Genomic DNA, 19,452 nt, shown 5'->3' with positions numbered 1-19,452 from the left:
GAAACAATATAGCCAATGTTACTAACAAATACGGCTTGTGTTTGAAGTATAAAAAGAACTCCTATAATTTCTGTTAAAAATAATCCAATATGAGTGTTAATAAATGACTTGGTCAAGCTTCACCAAACAGAAAACATTAATGCCTAATAAGCCAAAGAAAATCTGTTCAGTCTCTTTAAGATTTGGGAAAGCTAAAATTACAATTGCAATACAATTTTTTTAAAGTTGTCAAAATTATCAATTAATAGAACTTTGACACACTAAAGATAATGTATATTTATGAAATCACTTCAGAAAATGATTTAATACCTTCAAATAAGCTGGAAGGTACATTTGTCAGAATATACAAATTTCTCTGTAAAATTTTGACATATGTACATCTAGATAATGTACATGAGTAGTCCAGGTGGAAATTTTTAGTTAAATATTTGTACACTTAATGTCTACAATTGTATCTTTCATGACACTGGGATATATTACAGTAAAAAGATAAACTGACAGCTATGCATATGTTAGGTTTGTATTATAAACATCCTCCAAAGGTTCATGGGTGGAAGGCTTGGTCTCTAGCTGATGGTCATCAGGAGATAGCGGAACTTCAGAAAGTGGGGCAAACTTAAAGGAAGTAGGCTATTGTTCCTTGAAATTTATATTTGTACCCAACCCCTGCCTCTCTCTGTTTCCTAGCCACTGTGAGGTGACTAGATTCATTCCACCACATGCTCCTCACCATGATGGTTTGACTTGCCACAGGACAAAACTATAGGATTTCATGTTTGCACTGATGGATTTGGGTCTTACTTTGATTCAATTTCTCTTTGCTATTTTCTTATCCCTCCCTTTGGAATTGGAATGTTTTACACTGTGCTATCATATGTTACAAATATTTAACATTTATATTTTTCAAGGACTAAGGGTTTGCCTTGGGTCTCAGAGGAGATTTGAACTGGACTTTTAGCAATTCTGGAACTGTTAAGACCATGGGAACTCTTAGTGAAGGACTGAACACATTTTGCACTGTAAAATGTACATGAACCTTCTTGAGCCTGGGCCAGAATGTTGTAGTTCGGATCTTCGATGTCACCCAAAATCATACATGTTGAAGGCCTGGTTCCAAGGTGACAGTGCTACTGGGAGGCAGCAGAAATTTTAGCAGTTAGAGCCTAGTGGAAGTTGGCTCACTGGGGGCATACCCTTGAAATATGTACTGGAACCCCCAAACCCTTTCTTCCTTCTTTTTTTTCCAGTCAGGGAAAAATCGCTCCATGAGGTAAGCAGTTTTGCTCTGCTACATCACCCTGCTGTGGAGGTTCTGCCTTGCCACAAGTCCAAAGAGATGAATTAAGCAATCTGGCTGAAAGCTCTGATACCATGAGCCTAAATAAATATTTTCTCCTTTTACATTGATTGTCTCAAATTTTTGGTCACAGCTGTAAAAAGATAATTAACACAATGTATCAATATTCAAATCTTCAAATCATACTTTAAAGCAATAGAGCTCCATTGTAAATATTACTGTATTCTTCCACTTATTTAAAATTTGAAAAGATAAATTTTTAAATTATTATTTCTTTAATTTATTTTTATTGGTACATGTCTGTGGAACATAGTGATTACATTCAGTGTGGGGAGTTCATACATGTACATAACACATATTAATTATTTTTTATCCCCTTCCCTCCTTCCTCTTCCTTCTATGTCTTAGATTCATTCTCCTATGTATATTTTGATAGATTTTTGTAGTATGTAATGATCACATTCCTCACAGGGACTTGCTACATGTACACATCATAATTCTGCACCTTTTTAAAATTTTTATCTCTCTTCCTCCTTCTATCTCTTGGTTCCCTTTCCATATGCTAAAGATACCATTGTTTCCTGTTTTCTATTCATTATTTTGCTCTTTCTTTATATTTTGGGCATCTTATGTATGAGAAACCAATTGATATGTAATCTTGTGTGTCTGATTTATTTCACTTAACATTATGGTCTTAAGGTGCATCCATTTTCCTACAAATGACTAGTTTATCCTTCTTTTTTAGCAGACTAGTACTCTATCATGTATAAATATCACATTTTCTATATCCATTTGTCTGGTCAAGGACATATAAACTGCTTCCAAGATTTAGCCATTGTGAATCGTGCTGTTACAAATACGGCTATGCATGTATCACTGTAATATAATGTCTTTAACTCTTTCAGGAAGATACCTAGAAGGGAAATACACTGAGTTGAATGGAACTTCTACTTTTAGTGTTTTGAAGAATCTCCATGTTGACTTCCATAGTGACTTTAACTAACAATAAAGAAGGACTACTTTTTTCCTATGCAGCCTCACCAGTAACTGTTATTTGATTTCCTGAAGATAGCCATTCTTTCTGGAATGAAATGGAATCTCAATATTTTATAATTTGTATTTCTCAAATGGCCATTTTTTTCATGTCTTTATTGGTTATTTGTACTTCTTCTAAGAAGTGTCTGTTCATTTCAGTTGTCCATTGTTTAATTGGATCTTTTTAATTGGGGGGGTCTAATTTTATGTGTGTGTGTTCTTTATACATTCTAGATATTGGTCCCTTGTGGAATAGCTAGCAAAGTTTCTGCCATTCTGTAAGTTGCCTCTTCACTCTGTTGGTTATTTTCTTTGTTGTGCAGAAGCTTTTTTTTTATATTATCCTTTTGTTGATTTTTGGTGTTATTGCTTGTTCAACTGGGGTTCTGTTCAGAGCCTACACCTTTCCTATACCTAGGATTTAAGAGTTTTACTTATTTTATGTTCCAGCAGATTGTTTCTGTTTCAATACACAGATTTGTACCCATTTTTTTAGTCTATTATGTGGTTACAAGTATGGGTTTAAGCTCAGTCTTGGCATGTGGAAAGCCTGTTTTCCCATCACCATTTTTTTTTTTTTTTCTGGTACCGGGGATCAAACTCGGGTCCTTGAGCTTGCGCAGCAGGCGGCGAAACCCCTGAGCTAAATCCCCGGACCTTCCCATCACCATTTATTAGAGGCTGTCTTTCCCCCAGTGAAAGTTTTTGGCCCCTTTGTCAAAGGTCAGGGAACTGAATGTGCCTGGAGCTGTTTCTGAATAGTCTATTTTGTTCCATTGATCTACACGTCTGGTTTTTTGCCAATACCGTGATGTTTTTATCACTGTAGCCTCACAATATAATTCGAAGTCTGGAATTGTGATACTTCCTTCTTGCTCTTATTGCCCAGGATTGCTTTTGCCAATCTAAGCCTCTTCTGATTTCATATGAACTTTAGGATTGTTTTCTCTGGTTCTGTGATGAATGCTATTGGTATTTTTATTAGGATTGTAGTAAATCTGTATACCAAATTTAGAAGTATGTTCTTTTTGACTGTATTCGTTCTGCCTATCCAAGAACAGGGAATGTCCAAGAACAGGAGATGAGAGGACTAAAACATAACAGGTAGTGTTTATTTTTTTATTTGGGTGATGATTACAAGAGTGGTTGCTTTATAATAAATTTGTGCATTTATGCTTATGAATTTCTATTTATATAGTTTTATGTCATAAGACAAATGATTGAAACAAAAAAGCTGTATTAGAGATTGTCTATTCTGGCCCATGGTACAATAACAAGGATTAGACTTATTCTGACACTTGGGGATGAATGTGAGGGCCAAGCATCAGTGCATGGGCTTCCAACCCTCTCTGGTCTCAGGGTACCAGCAGGAGTCATCAGAATGTGAGTGGACTCAGTGAAGCCTTTTCTCATGTGCAAAGACTATCAAGGAAGAAGTTTTTATGATATTAGATGTTCTGGCTTGCTGGTCATATAGAACCTCACTGGGTTTTGGTGAGTAGAACACACAAAAAAGGATTATTCCTTTCTTGTTCCAGAAAAAAGTAAAACTCACCCCAAGTGGTCACTGCCAACCTCTTTTTGATAGGAAAATTACTAAGTTTTTCAGTATGCATAAGGGATCTACTTAATATGTGAACAACAGATACGTAGGCAGCAATAATATTTTCTTCCACTGCCAAAAGAGAGTAAAGAAAGTTAAAATCTTTTTAATTAGGAAAATAAAAAACAAAACTATTTTATACAGATAATACATATTCATACCTAAATACATGAAAGATAATAGTATTCATTACAGTACCCAAACGAAGGTAGATGGATATACAAATTAATAAAATTTAACAGCATGAAGCTGGGTATGGTGGTGCAAATCTGTAATCCCAGCACTCTGGGAGGCTAAAGCAGGAGGACAGAAAATTTGAGTCCAATCTGGGTAATTTAGCAATTTAGCAAGACTCTGACTCAAAGATAAAAAAATAAATAAAAGGGCGGGGGGTGTAGCTCAGTGTAAATATTGAGTTTAATCCCTGGTACCAAAACCATTAATAGCATATGCTTAATAACGAGATGTTTAAATATATTAAGTAGTTCTAACTTGCAAGTAATTGTTAAAATAGACTTTCATTTCATTTAATTATTCACATTGATCAAATATGTCAATCTAAATGGATACATAATGTCAGATAATCAGGTGTCGTTATAGGTTAATTGGCAAAAGTACTAATTCAAGAGACGTCGGTTTTTCAGTCCTTTTCCAAAGGAACTCTGTTATCCATACAGAGGTAACAATATTTCCATTACCACAGAAGGTGCATGTTGCTACAATTTTCCTTCTCCAAAATAGTGCTTTGGTTTCTACTGTTAGATCATTTTTTGTTTTTGTTTTCATAAAATTTTTTGTGATAGCTAAGACATAAATTAATTCAAGAAAAAAGTTATATTTCTCACATTTTAGTCACATTAAGTCAAACTAAAATGAGAAAATAACAAAAACAAAATAACTTTTACAGAAAATGTAAATACAAATATGGTTTAACCTTAAAGGATAGAAGGTAAAAAGGCAGACGTCTCAAATAAGAGGAAATCTCTGAGAGACGAGCTGAGGCAACATTCAGGAACTTGCATAGTACAAATCAGCCTCAGCTCTAGAGGGAGGAAGCTTAATTAATTAGGATGTTTATCTACAAGAAATAATACGTTGATTATCCCTGGAGCACAGAAGATTCTAAGAACTTTATTGTGATGGGCCATAACCACCAGAAAATTAGAGATTCATCAAAGAGACTATGAACCTCACCAAATAATTATTTCTTTGGGAATGGAAGTGCATATTTTCCACTTTGGAATTCAGGGAAGAAATCAGAAAAAAATTAATCACTTTCTACAGGAGAAATCATCAAACCAGAATGTCCTTCTTTTTTATTTAGTTAAAAAATAATTTTTGGCAAAATAAAATAACTTATGGAATGGTGGTCCATCCAAAACAGAACAACTTTAAGAAATGTGTGGGAATAAAATTCTGAATATCCACCAGAATGTCAAAATTTTATCTTTATCCACGAGAAATCAAAAGCCAAGGCAGTATCTCTCGAGATATCACACCAATTTTAAGCTCTTTTTAAAATACTTGTTTCAATAGAATTTTATTAGGTGTTTTGAACTGTGCAAGAAAAATAATTATACTACTCATGAAGGATTGAGCGTTTTTTAAACCTTAAAGTCATATTCAAAGCTTATTTGTAAAATTGGTAAGTAGCAAAAATTTGAAAAACTGTAACATGTTTAATTTTTGGACATTTTGGGACGATTACAATGCATTCTTAGTTTTCTCAGACTATTATTTAGTCTACATTTGTAGGGGTACAACTGTGTTTATTTTATAATAAGTATATTACTTTTATTTTAGTTCAGTCCTGAAACACAAACATCAGAGATGGAGCTTAGTTCTCTTTATTACTTAAGCAGAGCTAATTCTTCTTGAACGTTTTTGGGTTTCTTCATTCTTTATTAGTTTTGACTTAGATTGCCTTCATTGTGACATAGTCAATATTGCACAGTTTTATAAAAGGTTCTAAATTATGTAAAACATAAATTAAGTAATTTCACTATAAACATTGTTATTAAGACCGAGTGTGCAATTCAGTTCCAGCCAATTTCCACAGTGGAAACATCTGTTTCTGTCAAAGACCCCAAAATGAAACTGATTACAAATATGAACTCTATGACAGAAATATCTTAGAGATGACTAAAGAAATGTTTCCTTTTTATTGGACAAGTCCAAGTATCTAACCAGATTTCTCCATAGTTTTTCATAGCTTTTTATTACGTTTCTCTTTTTATATATAAATTCTGGAACATGCAGTTTACTCATTGAAGGAAAAAAATGAGTCTCAGCTCCGAATTATAGATATGCTAGAAACAATAAACACAACTAGAGACTGTGTATTTAATTTCTATTTTTAAAAGTACAATTATGTTTATTTCATCACAAGTATATTATTACAAACAATTCAATCCTGAAACACAAACAACAGAGAATTTAGTTCTATTACTTAAGCAGATCTAATTCTTCTTCATTCTCTCAAAATACATCATGAGAAAAGGAAAAACATGGAAACAAAGTCTCTGTAAATAGGGAAGGGTGGAGGGGGTGAAAAGAGGGCAAGGGAATGGGGAAAAAATAAGAACCAAAATACATCATGTAAAGGTACAAGATCCCAATGATGAATGTAACTGCATTGTATCCCTAAAATGTACCAAAAAACTGAATGGAAAAAAAAGAATAACTATGTATGGAGAAAGAGGAAAATAAAAAAATACATCATGATATGATTTGGTTATGCTTTAAAGAGAAAATGAGAAATTTCTTAAAATCTTGGAGGGAGAAATAATTAAAATGTATATATAAAAAGAGATATAAGAAAGGTTGAGAGAAATGGTACTCTGGCTATTCTTGCATTATTTTAACTAGTTTCAGGTTTTTTGTATGACCGGAAATGTGGGCTGGGTAAAGCAGAAATGGGAGGCCAGCTGCAGTAATATTTGAGAGTTGGAGAAACTTTCCCTCAGCCACCAAGGATAGAGACTGAGACTGTTTTGGAAATTTTATTTAAATGGGTTAAATGGGTATAAGCGTGTGTGTGTGTGTGTGTGTGTGTGTGTGTGTGTCTTGGAAAAAGATAAAATGAGAGATGCTTGAATGATGGGCTGGTGGTAGTTGAATCCTGCCAACATTTAATAATTATTACTTTGTGTACATCTTTGCTAATTCTACAGAAGACAGAGTACAGAATTTGCTTTTCCTTTCAAATTTTAACTGATTTCATATGAATTCACTCCTCTTTTTAATTGGGCTGTTTTTCATACTAAAGTAAACAAAAAACCATTATTCAAGTCTGTCATTGAAGGCAAAGAGCCATATAAAAGATAAATTTAAATTTCATATTCTCCACCAGAGACAATAGAGTTGCCAGATTCACATAACATATGTTTTATATAAATTCCAGACTTTCATTTCTACCTCTAAGGACAGAACCCCACATATGAGAAATAATGTCCAACGTCAGCCTAGTGACAACATTCTTCCTCACCGGCCTTCCGCACACAACAACACTGGACACCACACTCTTTGGCCTCTTTCTCCTCATTTATGTGCTCACCGTGCTGGGAAACCTCCTCATCCTGCTGGTGATCAGGGTGGATTCCAACCTCCACACCCCCATGTACTACTTCCTCACCAACCTGTCTTTCATTGACATGTGGTTCTCCACTGTCACTGTGCCCAAAATGCTGATGACCTTGATCATGTCCTCAGGTGGTGGGGCTATCTCCTTCCACAGCTGTGTGGCCCAGCTCTATTTCTTCCACTTTCTGGGGAGCACCGAGTGTTTCCTCTACACAGTCATGTCCTATGATCGTTATCTGGCCATCAGTTACCCCCTCAGGTACAGCAGCATGATAAGTGGGAGAACATGTGCCTTTCTGGCTGCTGGCACTTGGCTCATCGGCTCCCTGCACTCTGCTCTCCAGACCACCTTGACCTTCCGTTTGCCCTACTGTGGGCCCAACCAGATCCAGCATTACTTCTGTGATGCACCACCCATTCTCAAGCTGGCCTGTGCAGATACCTCGGTCAATGAGATGGTCATCTTTGTGAACATTGGTGTAGTAGCTTCTGGCTGCTTCCTCCTGATAGTGCTGTCCTATGTGTCCATTGTCTGCTCCATCCTGAGGATCCGCACCTCAGAGGGGAGGCACAGAGCCTTTCAGACCTGTGCCTCCCACTGCATTGTGGTCCTTTGTTTCTTTGGCCCTGGTCTTTTCATCTACCTGAGACCTGACTCCAAGGATGCTGTGGATGGGGTTGTGGCTGTTTTCTACACTGTGCTGACACCCTTGCTCAACCCTGCTGTGTACACCCTGAGGAACAAAGAAGTGAAGAAAACTCTATTGAAACTGAAAATTGGGTCAGTGTTTACTCAGGGTAAATGATCAAGAAAGGGCAGATATGCCTAACTTCTTTTTAAATTTATAATTAAATTACAATTCCAACATGAAAATGATGCTTAAAGGGAACATTTAAAATATCCGATCTTAATTTTTTACTATAATGTTCCATATATTTTAAATTTTTCTTACATATTACTTGTTAGAATCCCAGTTAAAGCATTCATTGAATGATGATAATGAAAGAATAAGAATACTAGTTTACTCTTGTTTTTATGTTCCTATAAGTAAGTCATTTAAAAAATAACTTTTACAATCTGTGTAAATTTCTTCCAGATATATATACTATTAATATAATTTGTTCTATTATATATAGTTAAAAGCATTAGAATAATTTTCATGCGTTTTAAACTCTATATTTAAAATATTCATAATATTCACAATCTATTATGTAATATAGTATCTGTATGATGACATTTTCAGTTAAGAAAATACTAGCTGAAAAGAAAAATGGTTCCTAATTCACCTTCATGACCTAATAAAAATTGTACAAATCTTTAACTTTTTTCTGAAAGATTTTTCAGAGTTAACCTTTGTCCAATATGCATCATAGGAATTGCATATATTGTATGCTTTTTTCTATATTTATAAAACTCCTGACTTTTATTCTAAATGCAGGGCCAGGGATTTAGCTCAGTGGTTTCGCCGCCTGCTGCACAAGAGCAAGGACCTGAGTTCGATCCCTGGTACTAAAAACAGAAAAAAAAATATTCTAAATGCAAAGTATCTCTCTCAGCAAATGTAAAATTACTTTTATAACAGAAGACAGGCATTTTTACACAAAAATAATCAAATACTCTTAGAGATAAAAATATTGACAATATCTCCAATTTATAACAAATTACAAGGCAATCATTCCCACATAATTTTACTCTCCCTGTAAGTCACATTTGTTTGACTCAAAGTTTAAAATGGACACTATAAAGGACAGAAAGGCGTAGGCCATGAACCTCATAATCAGTCATCCGGATATATACATTTATTAAATGTGTAATTTCATTTATCTAAATAGAAATACTTAATTTAAGCACCACATGTATCCTGTTAATACAATATATGGCAATTCTCCGTAGCAGACCAGGATCAGCAAATTGGAAAACTAATACTGAACTAATACTAAACAGCAAATTCTTCAGATTTGTGCCAGCTGCATTCCAGAGATGTTTGAGCAAGAACATCATCTGCACCAGTTTTCTATATCTTGTTCAAAGTGAGCTGTGAAATTTTGATGAAAAGAAAACCACACTAACTATAGTAACACAGCCTACATAAATCATTAAGCAGTTATAAATGTACAAGGTCAATTATTCATGCTTACACCAGTAACCCAGATTACCAAGGGTCCATTATATAGTCTAATTTATTTTATAAAAGAGAATACTGATGTAAAGATAGGCCAAAATGACTTAGCCATTAGGTTCAAGTCTATTCTTTCCAATTCCTGGTAACATCACATAATTTTATTTAATTCACAATTACATAAAATGTTATGGTATGCTTATTGAGTAGTAAGACACATGATAAGCAACACTAGATGCAAAAGAATAGCAAATCTGTATTCAGCAAGGTCATTGTCTAACAAGAGAGAAAAGTAAGCATAGCATCATTCAGGGTACATTGTTGCAAGTGTAATGGTTGCCCAAGGAGAAGTTCATTATAGATTTGAACTGGAAACATGCTGATAGATTTAATACACTACATTGATATGTATTACACAAAATCATGTTGAAAGCAGTTTAAATTTTTAATGATGGCATCTAAGCCAAATACCCAGGCCTTTATTTCATTGAAAATATTATTAAAATAATTACAGAAATACAAGAGGTTGTAATAAGTAGTAGTCTTTGTCAACCTTTCCTAGTTAAAAATTTACAAAGCTATAGTGTAATATCTCAACTAAGATTTTTATGTTAACAAAGATTTTTATGTTATTGTCATATCTGGCTCCTAGTCAGGGAGCCAAAGATGTCGCATCTGGGGAATGAGCTCCACTGTTCTGCTGTCCAAGAAGCTCGCTGTGATTGCAAGCTCAGCCCCAATAAAAAATCAGAGGGACATGTTTAACAAAAGGAAGACCTTTTATTTGTAAAGAGGAAAAGGAAGGGGGAGGAGTGGAGAAGATAGATAGCTATACTGTTAAGAAAGAATTCGGGTAGGGGGCTCTGGAAAAATGGCAGACCCATGGGCCTTTGCTTCTGTCTGCTTCTATAGAGGGTCAGAGGCCTTCCACCCCATCCCCAGAACTTGCCATAGCTGGATTCCTTCCAGGCACCTCTGCCTAAGGTCATATTTTCTGGTGGTCTACATGTAGTTTCTTTCTATCTATCTTTTCACTTGTCCTTGGCCTACCTTTTAAGGCCTTATCTTTGGGGTGGATGGCTAGTTGGCAAGGGGGTACCTTATTCATGGTTAGCTTAGAGTTAGTAAGGGGGCAGGTGGGTATCTATATTGTATAATGACCCTAGAGTGAATAGTGTAGTGACCCTATAGTGAATAATATTAGATATATAATATATATGTTAATGCATGGGTGTGAGCACAGACTGCCTTACAGTTAGCCAGCCCACCCCTGTTTTCTCTATATTCTATTGGAAGTGGGCCAGCTTATTGTTTATGCTCTTGGCTTTCTCTGTGTCCTGTCTGTCAGCTCTTTTTCTAGTCTCTGAGTGCAAGTCCCTGGTGCCTTTCTTTATCTGGTTTTTCTCTTTCTCTACCCTCTGTCCTTGACCTATTTCCCAAGGTAATCTCTCTAGTAAAGTTTGATTTTTAACTCTTAGTAAGGATTAGCTCAAAGACCTAATGAGGCCCCTATGATATTTTTTCCTCATCTATAGACCCCTGACCTTAAAATATGATCCACAGATCTTATTCAGAATTATCAGATAGGGAATTTTAAATAACTATGATTAATATGCTAAGAACTTGAATAGAAATAGTAGGCAACATGAAAGAACAAATGAACAGCAGAAGCAAAGATTAAAACTTTATAATAGAACCAAAAGGAAATGCTAAAATCAAAACACTAGAAAGGAAATGAAGAATAGTTTCACAGGCTCAGGATTTTTCCCGTTTGTCAGTAAATCTCAGTTAAGTTTAAAGTCATGGCTGCTGTGTGGAAGCATATCTATAATGTGAATAATTTGTGCAATACATAATCAATATACACACAAGGGAAAGTACCTCAATATTCCCTGCATTATAGTGTTAATGTTGAGCAGCACTTAGAATAGCCTCTATAAATACTGTTGAATTACAATAGTCTGCTGCCTATTATGATATTGTTCTTCTTTGTTGACTTTCAGAGTTTCTCATACTTGTGAATGACTTGGCAGACTTCATTAATGCTTTGCAATACTCTTAACACCACTCTAGAGAAATAATGGAAAATCTAACGGATTTCATTCATTAATACTTCACCACATGAGTTCCGATCTTACATTTATAGACTTAGGACATCTGACCACTCCGGACTTGTTATGGCATAAATCTTAATCACATTTTCAAAATTTCACTTTAGCTTTTCATTGCTTCTGTGACTGTGAATGAATTGGGAGGATAACATCATGCAGAATCTTTAGGGCTTCACAAATGTCCTTTTTGATGTAATAGTCATGCATCCTGGCTGTTTTTGATAGCATGGATATCCAAAATCTGAAAATAGAGTCCATAAATAAATAAAAAGATGTTTCCAATGGTTTGAAATGTCCTGTACTATCAAGGATGGGGATAAAACATCCTTTCACTTTAACAATTTTAACAATGCTAAAATCAAAAAATACAATACAGGAAATGAAGAATGGTTTCACGGGCTCAAGATTTGTCCCATTTTGTTCCACAATGTGAAAAAAATTGAATCACACTGTGAACATTTGAGTTAACACTTTAGTGCACTTCATATAAAATCCCCTCTTCTCCACCTACAGGAATGGGGCAAGGTGGTGCCTTTTGGCCTTGTGTCTGGTTAATACACGACTGTGGCAATACATATGCACAGTCTGAATCCTGAGGTTATCACAGTAGAAAAAGAAACATAAAGTGCTTTGGTTTTAGTGGCTTGTGCCCAATTTTTTTCTTATAAGAATGAAAAGCTTCCAAATACTGTACTATTTGACATGGTCAAAAAGAAGCTCTGAGAATTTGGAGCATAATATGAAAGTCATAAATGGTAATGAACATTATGTTACTCATATTCTACATATGAATTAGTACAAATAATAAAATTAGAGCTTGTTTTTGTTATTTATGTGTGTAATTCTGTTCACCTTCATTTAGTGATTAATTCCACCACCTAATCTGTGTTAGATGCTGTGCATCTCATAGGTGAGGTTTTATGCTTACAACAATTTAAAATCCATGTTTCCTTTTGCACTCGGCAGCTCTTGAACATAAATACTCTCCTAAGGCTCTGTGTCTTCTATGCCTAAAATTTAGTCACCACTGAACTAAAATGATGGAAGAAATTGATTAATTATTGAAAAAACAGGAATGAACTAAAAAACAAGTATCAGCATTGTGGTCATTATGAAAGTCACCCTATTCCTTTAGGATTTGAACCAGGTAATTCCCATGCTGTAGCTACAGTATTTACTTCTTATAATTGAAAACACTTTTCACTACTAGTTAACTCAGAAATTCTAGCTTCAGGGAATCAGTCAAATATGTCTTGGGACATTCAGTATTTATGAGATACATGTTAAATGTAACAACTACTAAGAAGCCTTTGAGGACAACATCTTTGTTCAGTGCTCCAGAACTACTAATTCAAGGAAAAATCCCAAGAAAGTAGATAAAAATGTTGTCTAAGGTGATGGAAGATTAGTTGAAGTTTCATTACTAATATGGAATGCAAACAGGACTTTCTGGGTTTCTTATTATTTAAAAATTTTACCTTTTGAAAACAGTACTGATAATTGCTTGTCGGCCTTTTGGCTAAGATCAAGTGAAAACAGTACTGATAGCTCTTAGAGCATGATAATGATACAATTAAATGCTTACAAAATGAAGTTTTCCTAATTATTATTTGATAATATAAATGATTTTTATCCAAGATTAAAATACCTGTACTTTTCTTTATTTTCCAAGCATTTACTTTTTGTGTCATCCTACTCCCTCGTCATTTCCTAATATTTTCTTTTCTTACTGTCCTTTCAATGACAGGGAGAAGACAGGTCTGAGTGAAGAGGATGAAGAGCATCTAGGTCCAGGATCTCTCTTACTGAACTAGTCGCAGCATATTAGAGAAATGAGAAAGCTGAAGACAAGAGGGAAAATACTTTTTTAAAGAAGATATAGGGAGCTTGGTGAAATACCCTTATATCCAAAGGAAAATTTCAAGCAAAGTAAAATTATTATGAACTCAACCCAAAACAATGTGATATAGTTTACAAAATCCCTATATTGACATATAAAATACAGGTAACTACAGAAAAATATGTGCATTATTTCAATGATTATTCATATTCACTGATATAAATTGCCCCACCCCCCAAAAAACAGAAAAAAGCATCTGAAATTATGTGAAAATATCATAGCATATAGGTTAACATCATGTGCATTGGTAACATGTAGTCTAGGATTAAATCATGAGCTTACTCTTTAGTAATTCCATGAATTTATATAATAGTACCTATTTGTTAGTACTCAAAGATTAGATTTTGATAATCTTTATAAAGTGCACAGCATATCATAAATTCAGTAATATATCATTTTTGCTTCTAAATATTTAATTTATTATCTAATTTTTTAATGTATTTTATTATAGTTAAAGTCCTTGAAAATTAGTAAATTTGGGAGTGTAAAATGATCAGAGAAAAGATTACATTATCAATAACAGTGATCACAACTAAAATGATTTATCACTAATAATGTAAGGGAAGCTACATTCAGACATCCATAAAAATGTTATATAACATGCAACAAAAGTAAATATAAGCAAAAAAAGTTGCTGCACAACAAACAAAACACCCCACAGAATGCAAAACCAACCTAGAAAATGTTAGAAAATCTTTCCAAACCACATATTTGATAAAGATTTAATACTCAAGATATGTAAAGAATTCTCACAACTCAATAGGAAAAAGAAAAAAGGGCACCTGAATTTACAAACACAAATTGTTGAAGGAGATATTCCAAAGAGGATATACATATTATCAATAAACATATTAAAAGATATTCAACACCATTAATCAGGAAAATACAAATTAAAACTATAATAAACTAATACCTCATACCTACAAGTGTGGCTATTATAAAAATTTCAGAAGTCTTATTTATTAAATGCAGATATTCACAAGTATGGGATTTGTACATGCTGTGTAACTTTGTATTGAGTTTTTTTAAAAGATATTTTTTATGTGCCAGGTCTTATTTCCTAGTTTGTAAAGGAAATATAATGAAATCATATAATAAAAACTTACGTAATTATATTTTCACTTTTCTGATTTTTAAATAAACACCAGCCTTGGTCTCTCCCTTCATGGTGGGGCATCCTTGTATCAGAGCACATACTACCTTGCTGAATTTCCAAGATTCAAGATGGTGGCAGAAGGAGATGCCTGAACAGCACAATCAGCCAAAAATATCTGTAGAAAAGATTTTTCCCTGTGCAAAATTAAGTATCTGATTCAATAAAATGGTGAATTCAAGGTTAGAGTACTTGCCAAAGGCTAGAAATATCCACACAGATTTTATTCTTATGTACATAGTTCTCGGGGTTCATAGTGTCTAACTTCATCCTGAGCCCACTCATCAATCTAAAAGCTTGGCAGGATTCTCCACAGGCAGTAATTCCTCTCAGTTGCTACAGGTAGTCCAGAGATAAAAGGATACTCAGAAAATGAGGTCTATTTCTATGTTGAGACAATTAATATGGACAACCTGTGCAAGCAAGGAGAAGTAGACACTGGGACCTCACAGAACACATCCTTATCCACACACAAAAATACATAGGCCCAATAATTTGTATAATTTCAGCCATGCATAAATGGCTTCTGATATTTGTTCCTATCCTTTTCAAGCATTCTAGTGATAATGAAATCCCAAGTTTGAGTATAGGAAAAAAAATTTTTAAAAGGAGCATATAATCAACTTAAATAGATGAATAATTCACCCCTCTGCATCTGAGATCCAAGTAGAAAATCCATTTATTAAAAGCAAAAAACAAACCCTACAGCAATTTGTCAATAGATCAAAATGTCCAACATAAGTAAAATATCTAATTCTGATGTTAACAATCCCACTGAAAGTCTGTGAAAGAAATAGCCTTAAAGAGGTGGTTTGAAACACTGTTTGAAAGAGAACTGTGTATGCAATAAAATTTGTGTGATCAACTGAATTATATGCTCAATTTTGAGACAATGAGCACATCTGCTTCCTAGTGTTTACTCTGTCTGAAAATGGTCAAATTTGCCCTTGAGCTTAAGCAGAGCTCTCTTCACCTCCTTGTTCCTCAGGGTGTACACAGCAGGGTTGAGCAAGGGTGTCAGCACAGTGTAGAAAACAGCCACAACCCCATCCACAGCATCCTTGGAGTCAGGTCTCAGGTAGATGAAAACACAAGGCACAAAGAAACAAAGGACCACAATGCAGTGGGAGGCACAGGTCTGAAAGGCTCTGTGCCTCCCCTCTGAAGTGCGGATCCTCAGGATGGAGCAGACAATGGACACATAGGACAGCACTATCAGGAGGAAGCAGCCAGAAGCCACTACACCAATGTTCACAAAGATGACCATCTCATTGACCGAGGTATCTGCACAGGCCAGCTTGAGAATGGGTGGTGCATCACAGAAGTAATGCTGGATCTGGTTGGGCCCACAGTAGGGCAAACGGAAGGTCAAGGTGGTCTGGAGAGCAGAGTGCAGGGAGCCGATGAGCCAAGTGCCAGCAGCCAGAAAGGCACATGTTCTCCCACTCATCATGCTGCTGTACCTGAGGGGGTAACTGATGGCCAGGTAACGATCATAGGACATGACTGTGTAGAGGAAACACTCGGTGCTCCCCAGAAAGTGGAAGAAATAGAGCTGGGCCACACAGCTGTGGAAGGAGATAGCCCCACCACCTGAGGACATGATCAAGGTCATCAGCATTTTGGGCACAGTGACAGTGGAGAACCACATGTCAATGAAAGACAGGTTGGTGAGGAAGTAGTACATGGGGGTGTGGAGGTTGGAATCCACCCTGATCACCAGCAGGATGAGGAGGTTTCCCAGCACGGTGAGCACATAAATGAGGAGAAAGAGGCCAAAGAGTGTGGTGTCCAGTGTTGTTGCGTGCGGAAGGCCGGTGAGGAAGAATGTTGTCACTAGGCTTGCGTTCCACATTTCATCTCACTCTTGGTCACCTTCCCTGTGGATACAGAAGGAGCATCAGCCATTACCATTTAATTGTGAACTGACAATCCATTATCTATATGGCAACTGTGTCATCTATGAAAGACAACTCCATAATTGTTCTTACTTTACCTATTGTAAAGCTCAAAGCAAAGGTGATGAAGTGATTTCAGCATCTCCTTCACATACAAGACATACAGACATGCAGAGATAGAGATACTTGATGTATAGAGAAGTAGAGGAAAGCCATTTTTTAGCTTTCTCTGAGTTATTATAAATTATAACAAACTTAGTGATATAAAGCATACACATTTATTATCTCACTTTCTCCATGGGTCAGGTCAACTGGACCTGCTCAAGTTCATGCAGGTTTTAATAAGGTATAAATTGAGGATGCAATCTCATTTGAGGTGCAGGATCCTATTGCAAAGTTATGAACCTTGGAGGCCAACTTGTGCTCCTTGTAATTTTAGAAATGTGGTTTCCATTTTCTTTATGGTTGTGAGAGGAGCTCGTCAATCTAGGCTCCCAGAGACCAGCATAGGTTCTAGGTAATCCTATCCTCCTGGCCTTCTCACAAAGTGGCAACTACTTCCTCAAAGTCCTACATTGCTATGGTGAAGTGTTACATAACAGACTTCAATCAAGGCATTGAAATCCCACCATATTCAGAGGTTTCATGCACATTTGATAGAAGGTGATCATGCTGGGACTGTACACCAAGCAATGAGTCTTGGAGGCCATTTGGAATTTTACCTACTATTCCTATTTTTTCTTCAGGTTTCATGGGGTATCTTAGCCAAGAATGCAGTTCTTTGGTAGCAAGGAATATTTTTAAAGCCCACTACACACCTAAGTCATTCTCTGCTATCCTTGCACGCAGACATTGTTAATAGCATCTTCCTAAGAAGTTACAAGCACTGTATAAGAAAATGCATTTACTTATTACAGTGTTTGGCATGTGACAACTGCTTAATAAATGCAAACAAATCACACTACAATACACATTCAGACAGTACCATGGAATGATCTTTTCTGATCATAGATAGAAAGAGAATAAGTAAAGTATCCTTTTTATTTCCAGACATTTCTAAATTCCAAATCTGGCTCTTGAGGAAGGCTTCATCCCTGGTACTGTTACTGGTGTCCCTTACTGCTAAAGGGGATTGTCTCAGGTCTCTCAGAGCAAACAGGAATGTCAGTCAACCTCTAGAGTGGGATTCCTCTCAACAACCATATAATCCAAAGAACATTAAGCCTTATCTGTGGTGGTCACCCCCACTTCTCACTTAACCATCTCTAATAAAGCTCTAAGTATATTAACTTCACATGTCCCTCCCAAATACCATCTCTTGGGTAGAGGCCAGTTTTCTGTCATTTACCCTTCTATCCTAGATGTCTAAATATTTTCTAATATTGGGTTTGTTGGATTTTCCCCCACCCTCTTCTCCTTCTCCTCATCCCCAAAATTACAGGTGAAGCTCACATAAAAGAAGACAGTTCCCTCAAATCTATGATTCTCCTGTAGCATCTGCAATCTGAGGCAGGAAAATAGAACCAGTGCAAGTGGAAGGGGCCTATGTCTTCTTGATGTCAACAAAAGTTGGGATTCTATATGACTGAAGCAGAAAGCATATTTTTTCTTAATATGAAATATTTTCTAGGGTTTATGATTGTTATTAACTGTCCTGTGTGAGAAGACAACAAAACCAGTTTTTCATTAGGAAAGAAATCTGGATCTGCTCTTAGTAGAGCCCAGATAAAATGTGTCTTATATCTGGAGAATGTGGCTTAAGTTATATACTAAAGCTGTACTTTTCCAAGTAAGAGAATACATAGTAAAATTTAGATTACTATAATCAGGAATACTAACATCAGGACTTCAACAATGGAGAGAAAATATAACTTTTCCACTGCATGAACAGGACTCAATCACAAAGGTCTTCATATTTAGATTTGGTAAAAACAAAATCATCTGATGACATGCAAGTTACCTGAGACATAAGGCAGGAATCTCAATCAGAGGGGCCAGTGCTTGATTGCTTTGTATCATATACCAACTAAATAACTATTTGTAGCCACTCAATCATTGTCTATCTATCTATCTATCTATCGATCGATCGATCGATTGATCTATCTAGAAAAACTAGATAACTGATATGAAGTCTACCAATTTCCAAGTAATGTTGCTGTGCATGCATGCTTAAGGTAAGGAAGATAAGGAAAATGGGCAAAAGTAACTGAAATCTTCCTTTCTAAAAACCTGCATGCTCAAGGCAAGGAAAATAAGGAGAACAGATTTAGTACATTGAATCTACCTTCTTAAGAACTCACCTTACAGGTTGTGTTTCGTTTCAGTCATAAAATTTGCTTAAGTTTTTCTGACAAAGTTTTCACTGTCTACATGGTATATAACAGGCACTAGTTTGCCAGCTATCACTCAAAGGATAAATACATGGTCCTGACAAAGAGTGATCCATTTCTAGTCTACAAAAAAAAAAAAAAAAAAACCCTAGTTAAGTGCAGAGAATGGAAACTGACATGTCTAGGTGAGTAGAAGCTGACTTAACTCGATGTCTGATGGGATGGGATTGCTCTTGAATTTCCAAGCTCCTCAATGAGAGCAAAATCAGGAATAGACAAACACAATGATTTTCATAAGCAAGCACATTTCCCAATGTGGCTCTTATTGAAACCCTCCTGAGACAGCCCAAGTCTTCCTAGAACTAATATTTATACCTATGAGGAAAAAAGAATGACTCAGTTACCCATTTACTTCACCATTAG

General features: G+C 35.6%; 2 protein-coding genes across 2 annotated transcripts; one reads left to right on the top strand and one right to left on the bottom strand.

The window, feature by feature from the left end:
• The first annotated feature begins 7,384 nt into the window (after positions 1 to 7,384).
• Positions 7,385 to 8,323, top strand: Or10g7 (olfactory receptor family 10 subfamily G member 7). The gene has a single exon (XM_087212551.1). The coding sequence runs from the start codon at positions 7,385 to 7,387 to the stop codon at positions 8,321 to 8,323; it is 939 nt and encodes a 312-aa protein (XP_087068677.1).
• Positions 8,324 to 15,717: 7,394 nt separating this feature from the next.
• On the bottom strand, positions 15,718 to 16,656 carry LOC101700181 (olfactory receptor 10G9). Its single transcript, XM_004870874.1, has one exon. It carries the CDS (start codon positions 16,654 to 16,656, stop codon positions 15,718 to 15,720), a length of 939 nt encoding a protein of 312 aa, XP_004870931.1.
• Positions 16,657 to 19,452: the final 2,796 nt, after the last annotated feature.

The sequence above is a fragment of the Heterocephalus glaber genome, unplaced genomic scaffold (genome assembly GCF_053883595.1).
Source record: "Heterocephalus glaber isolate CG9 unplaced genomic scaffold, H.glaber_assembly_v1.0 deba00001431, whole genome shotgun sequence".
Classification (NCBI taxonomy): Eukaryota; Metazoa; Chordata; class Mammalia; order Rodentia; family Bathyergidae; genus Heterocephalus; species Heterocephalus glaber.
Note: the sequence above shows the minus strand (reverse complement) of the source record. Positions and strands in the feature narration are given on the sequence as shown.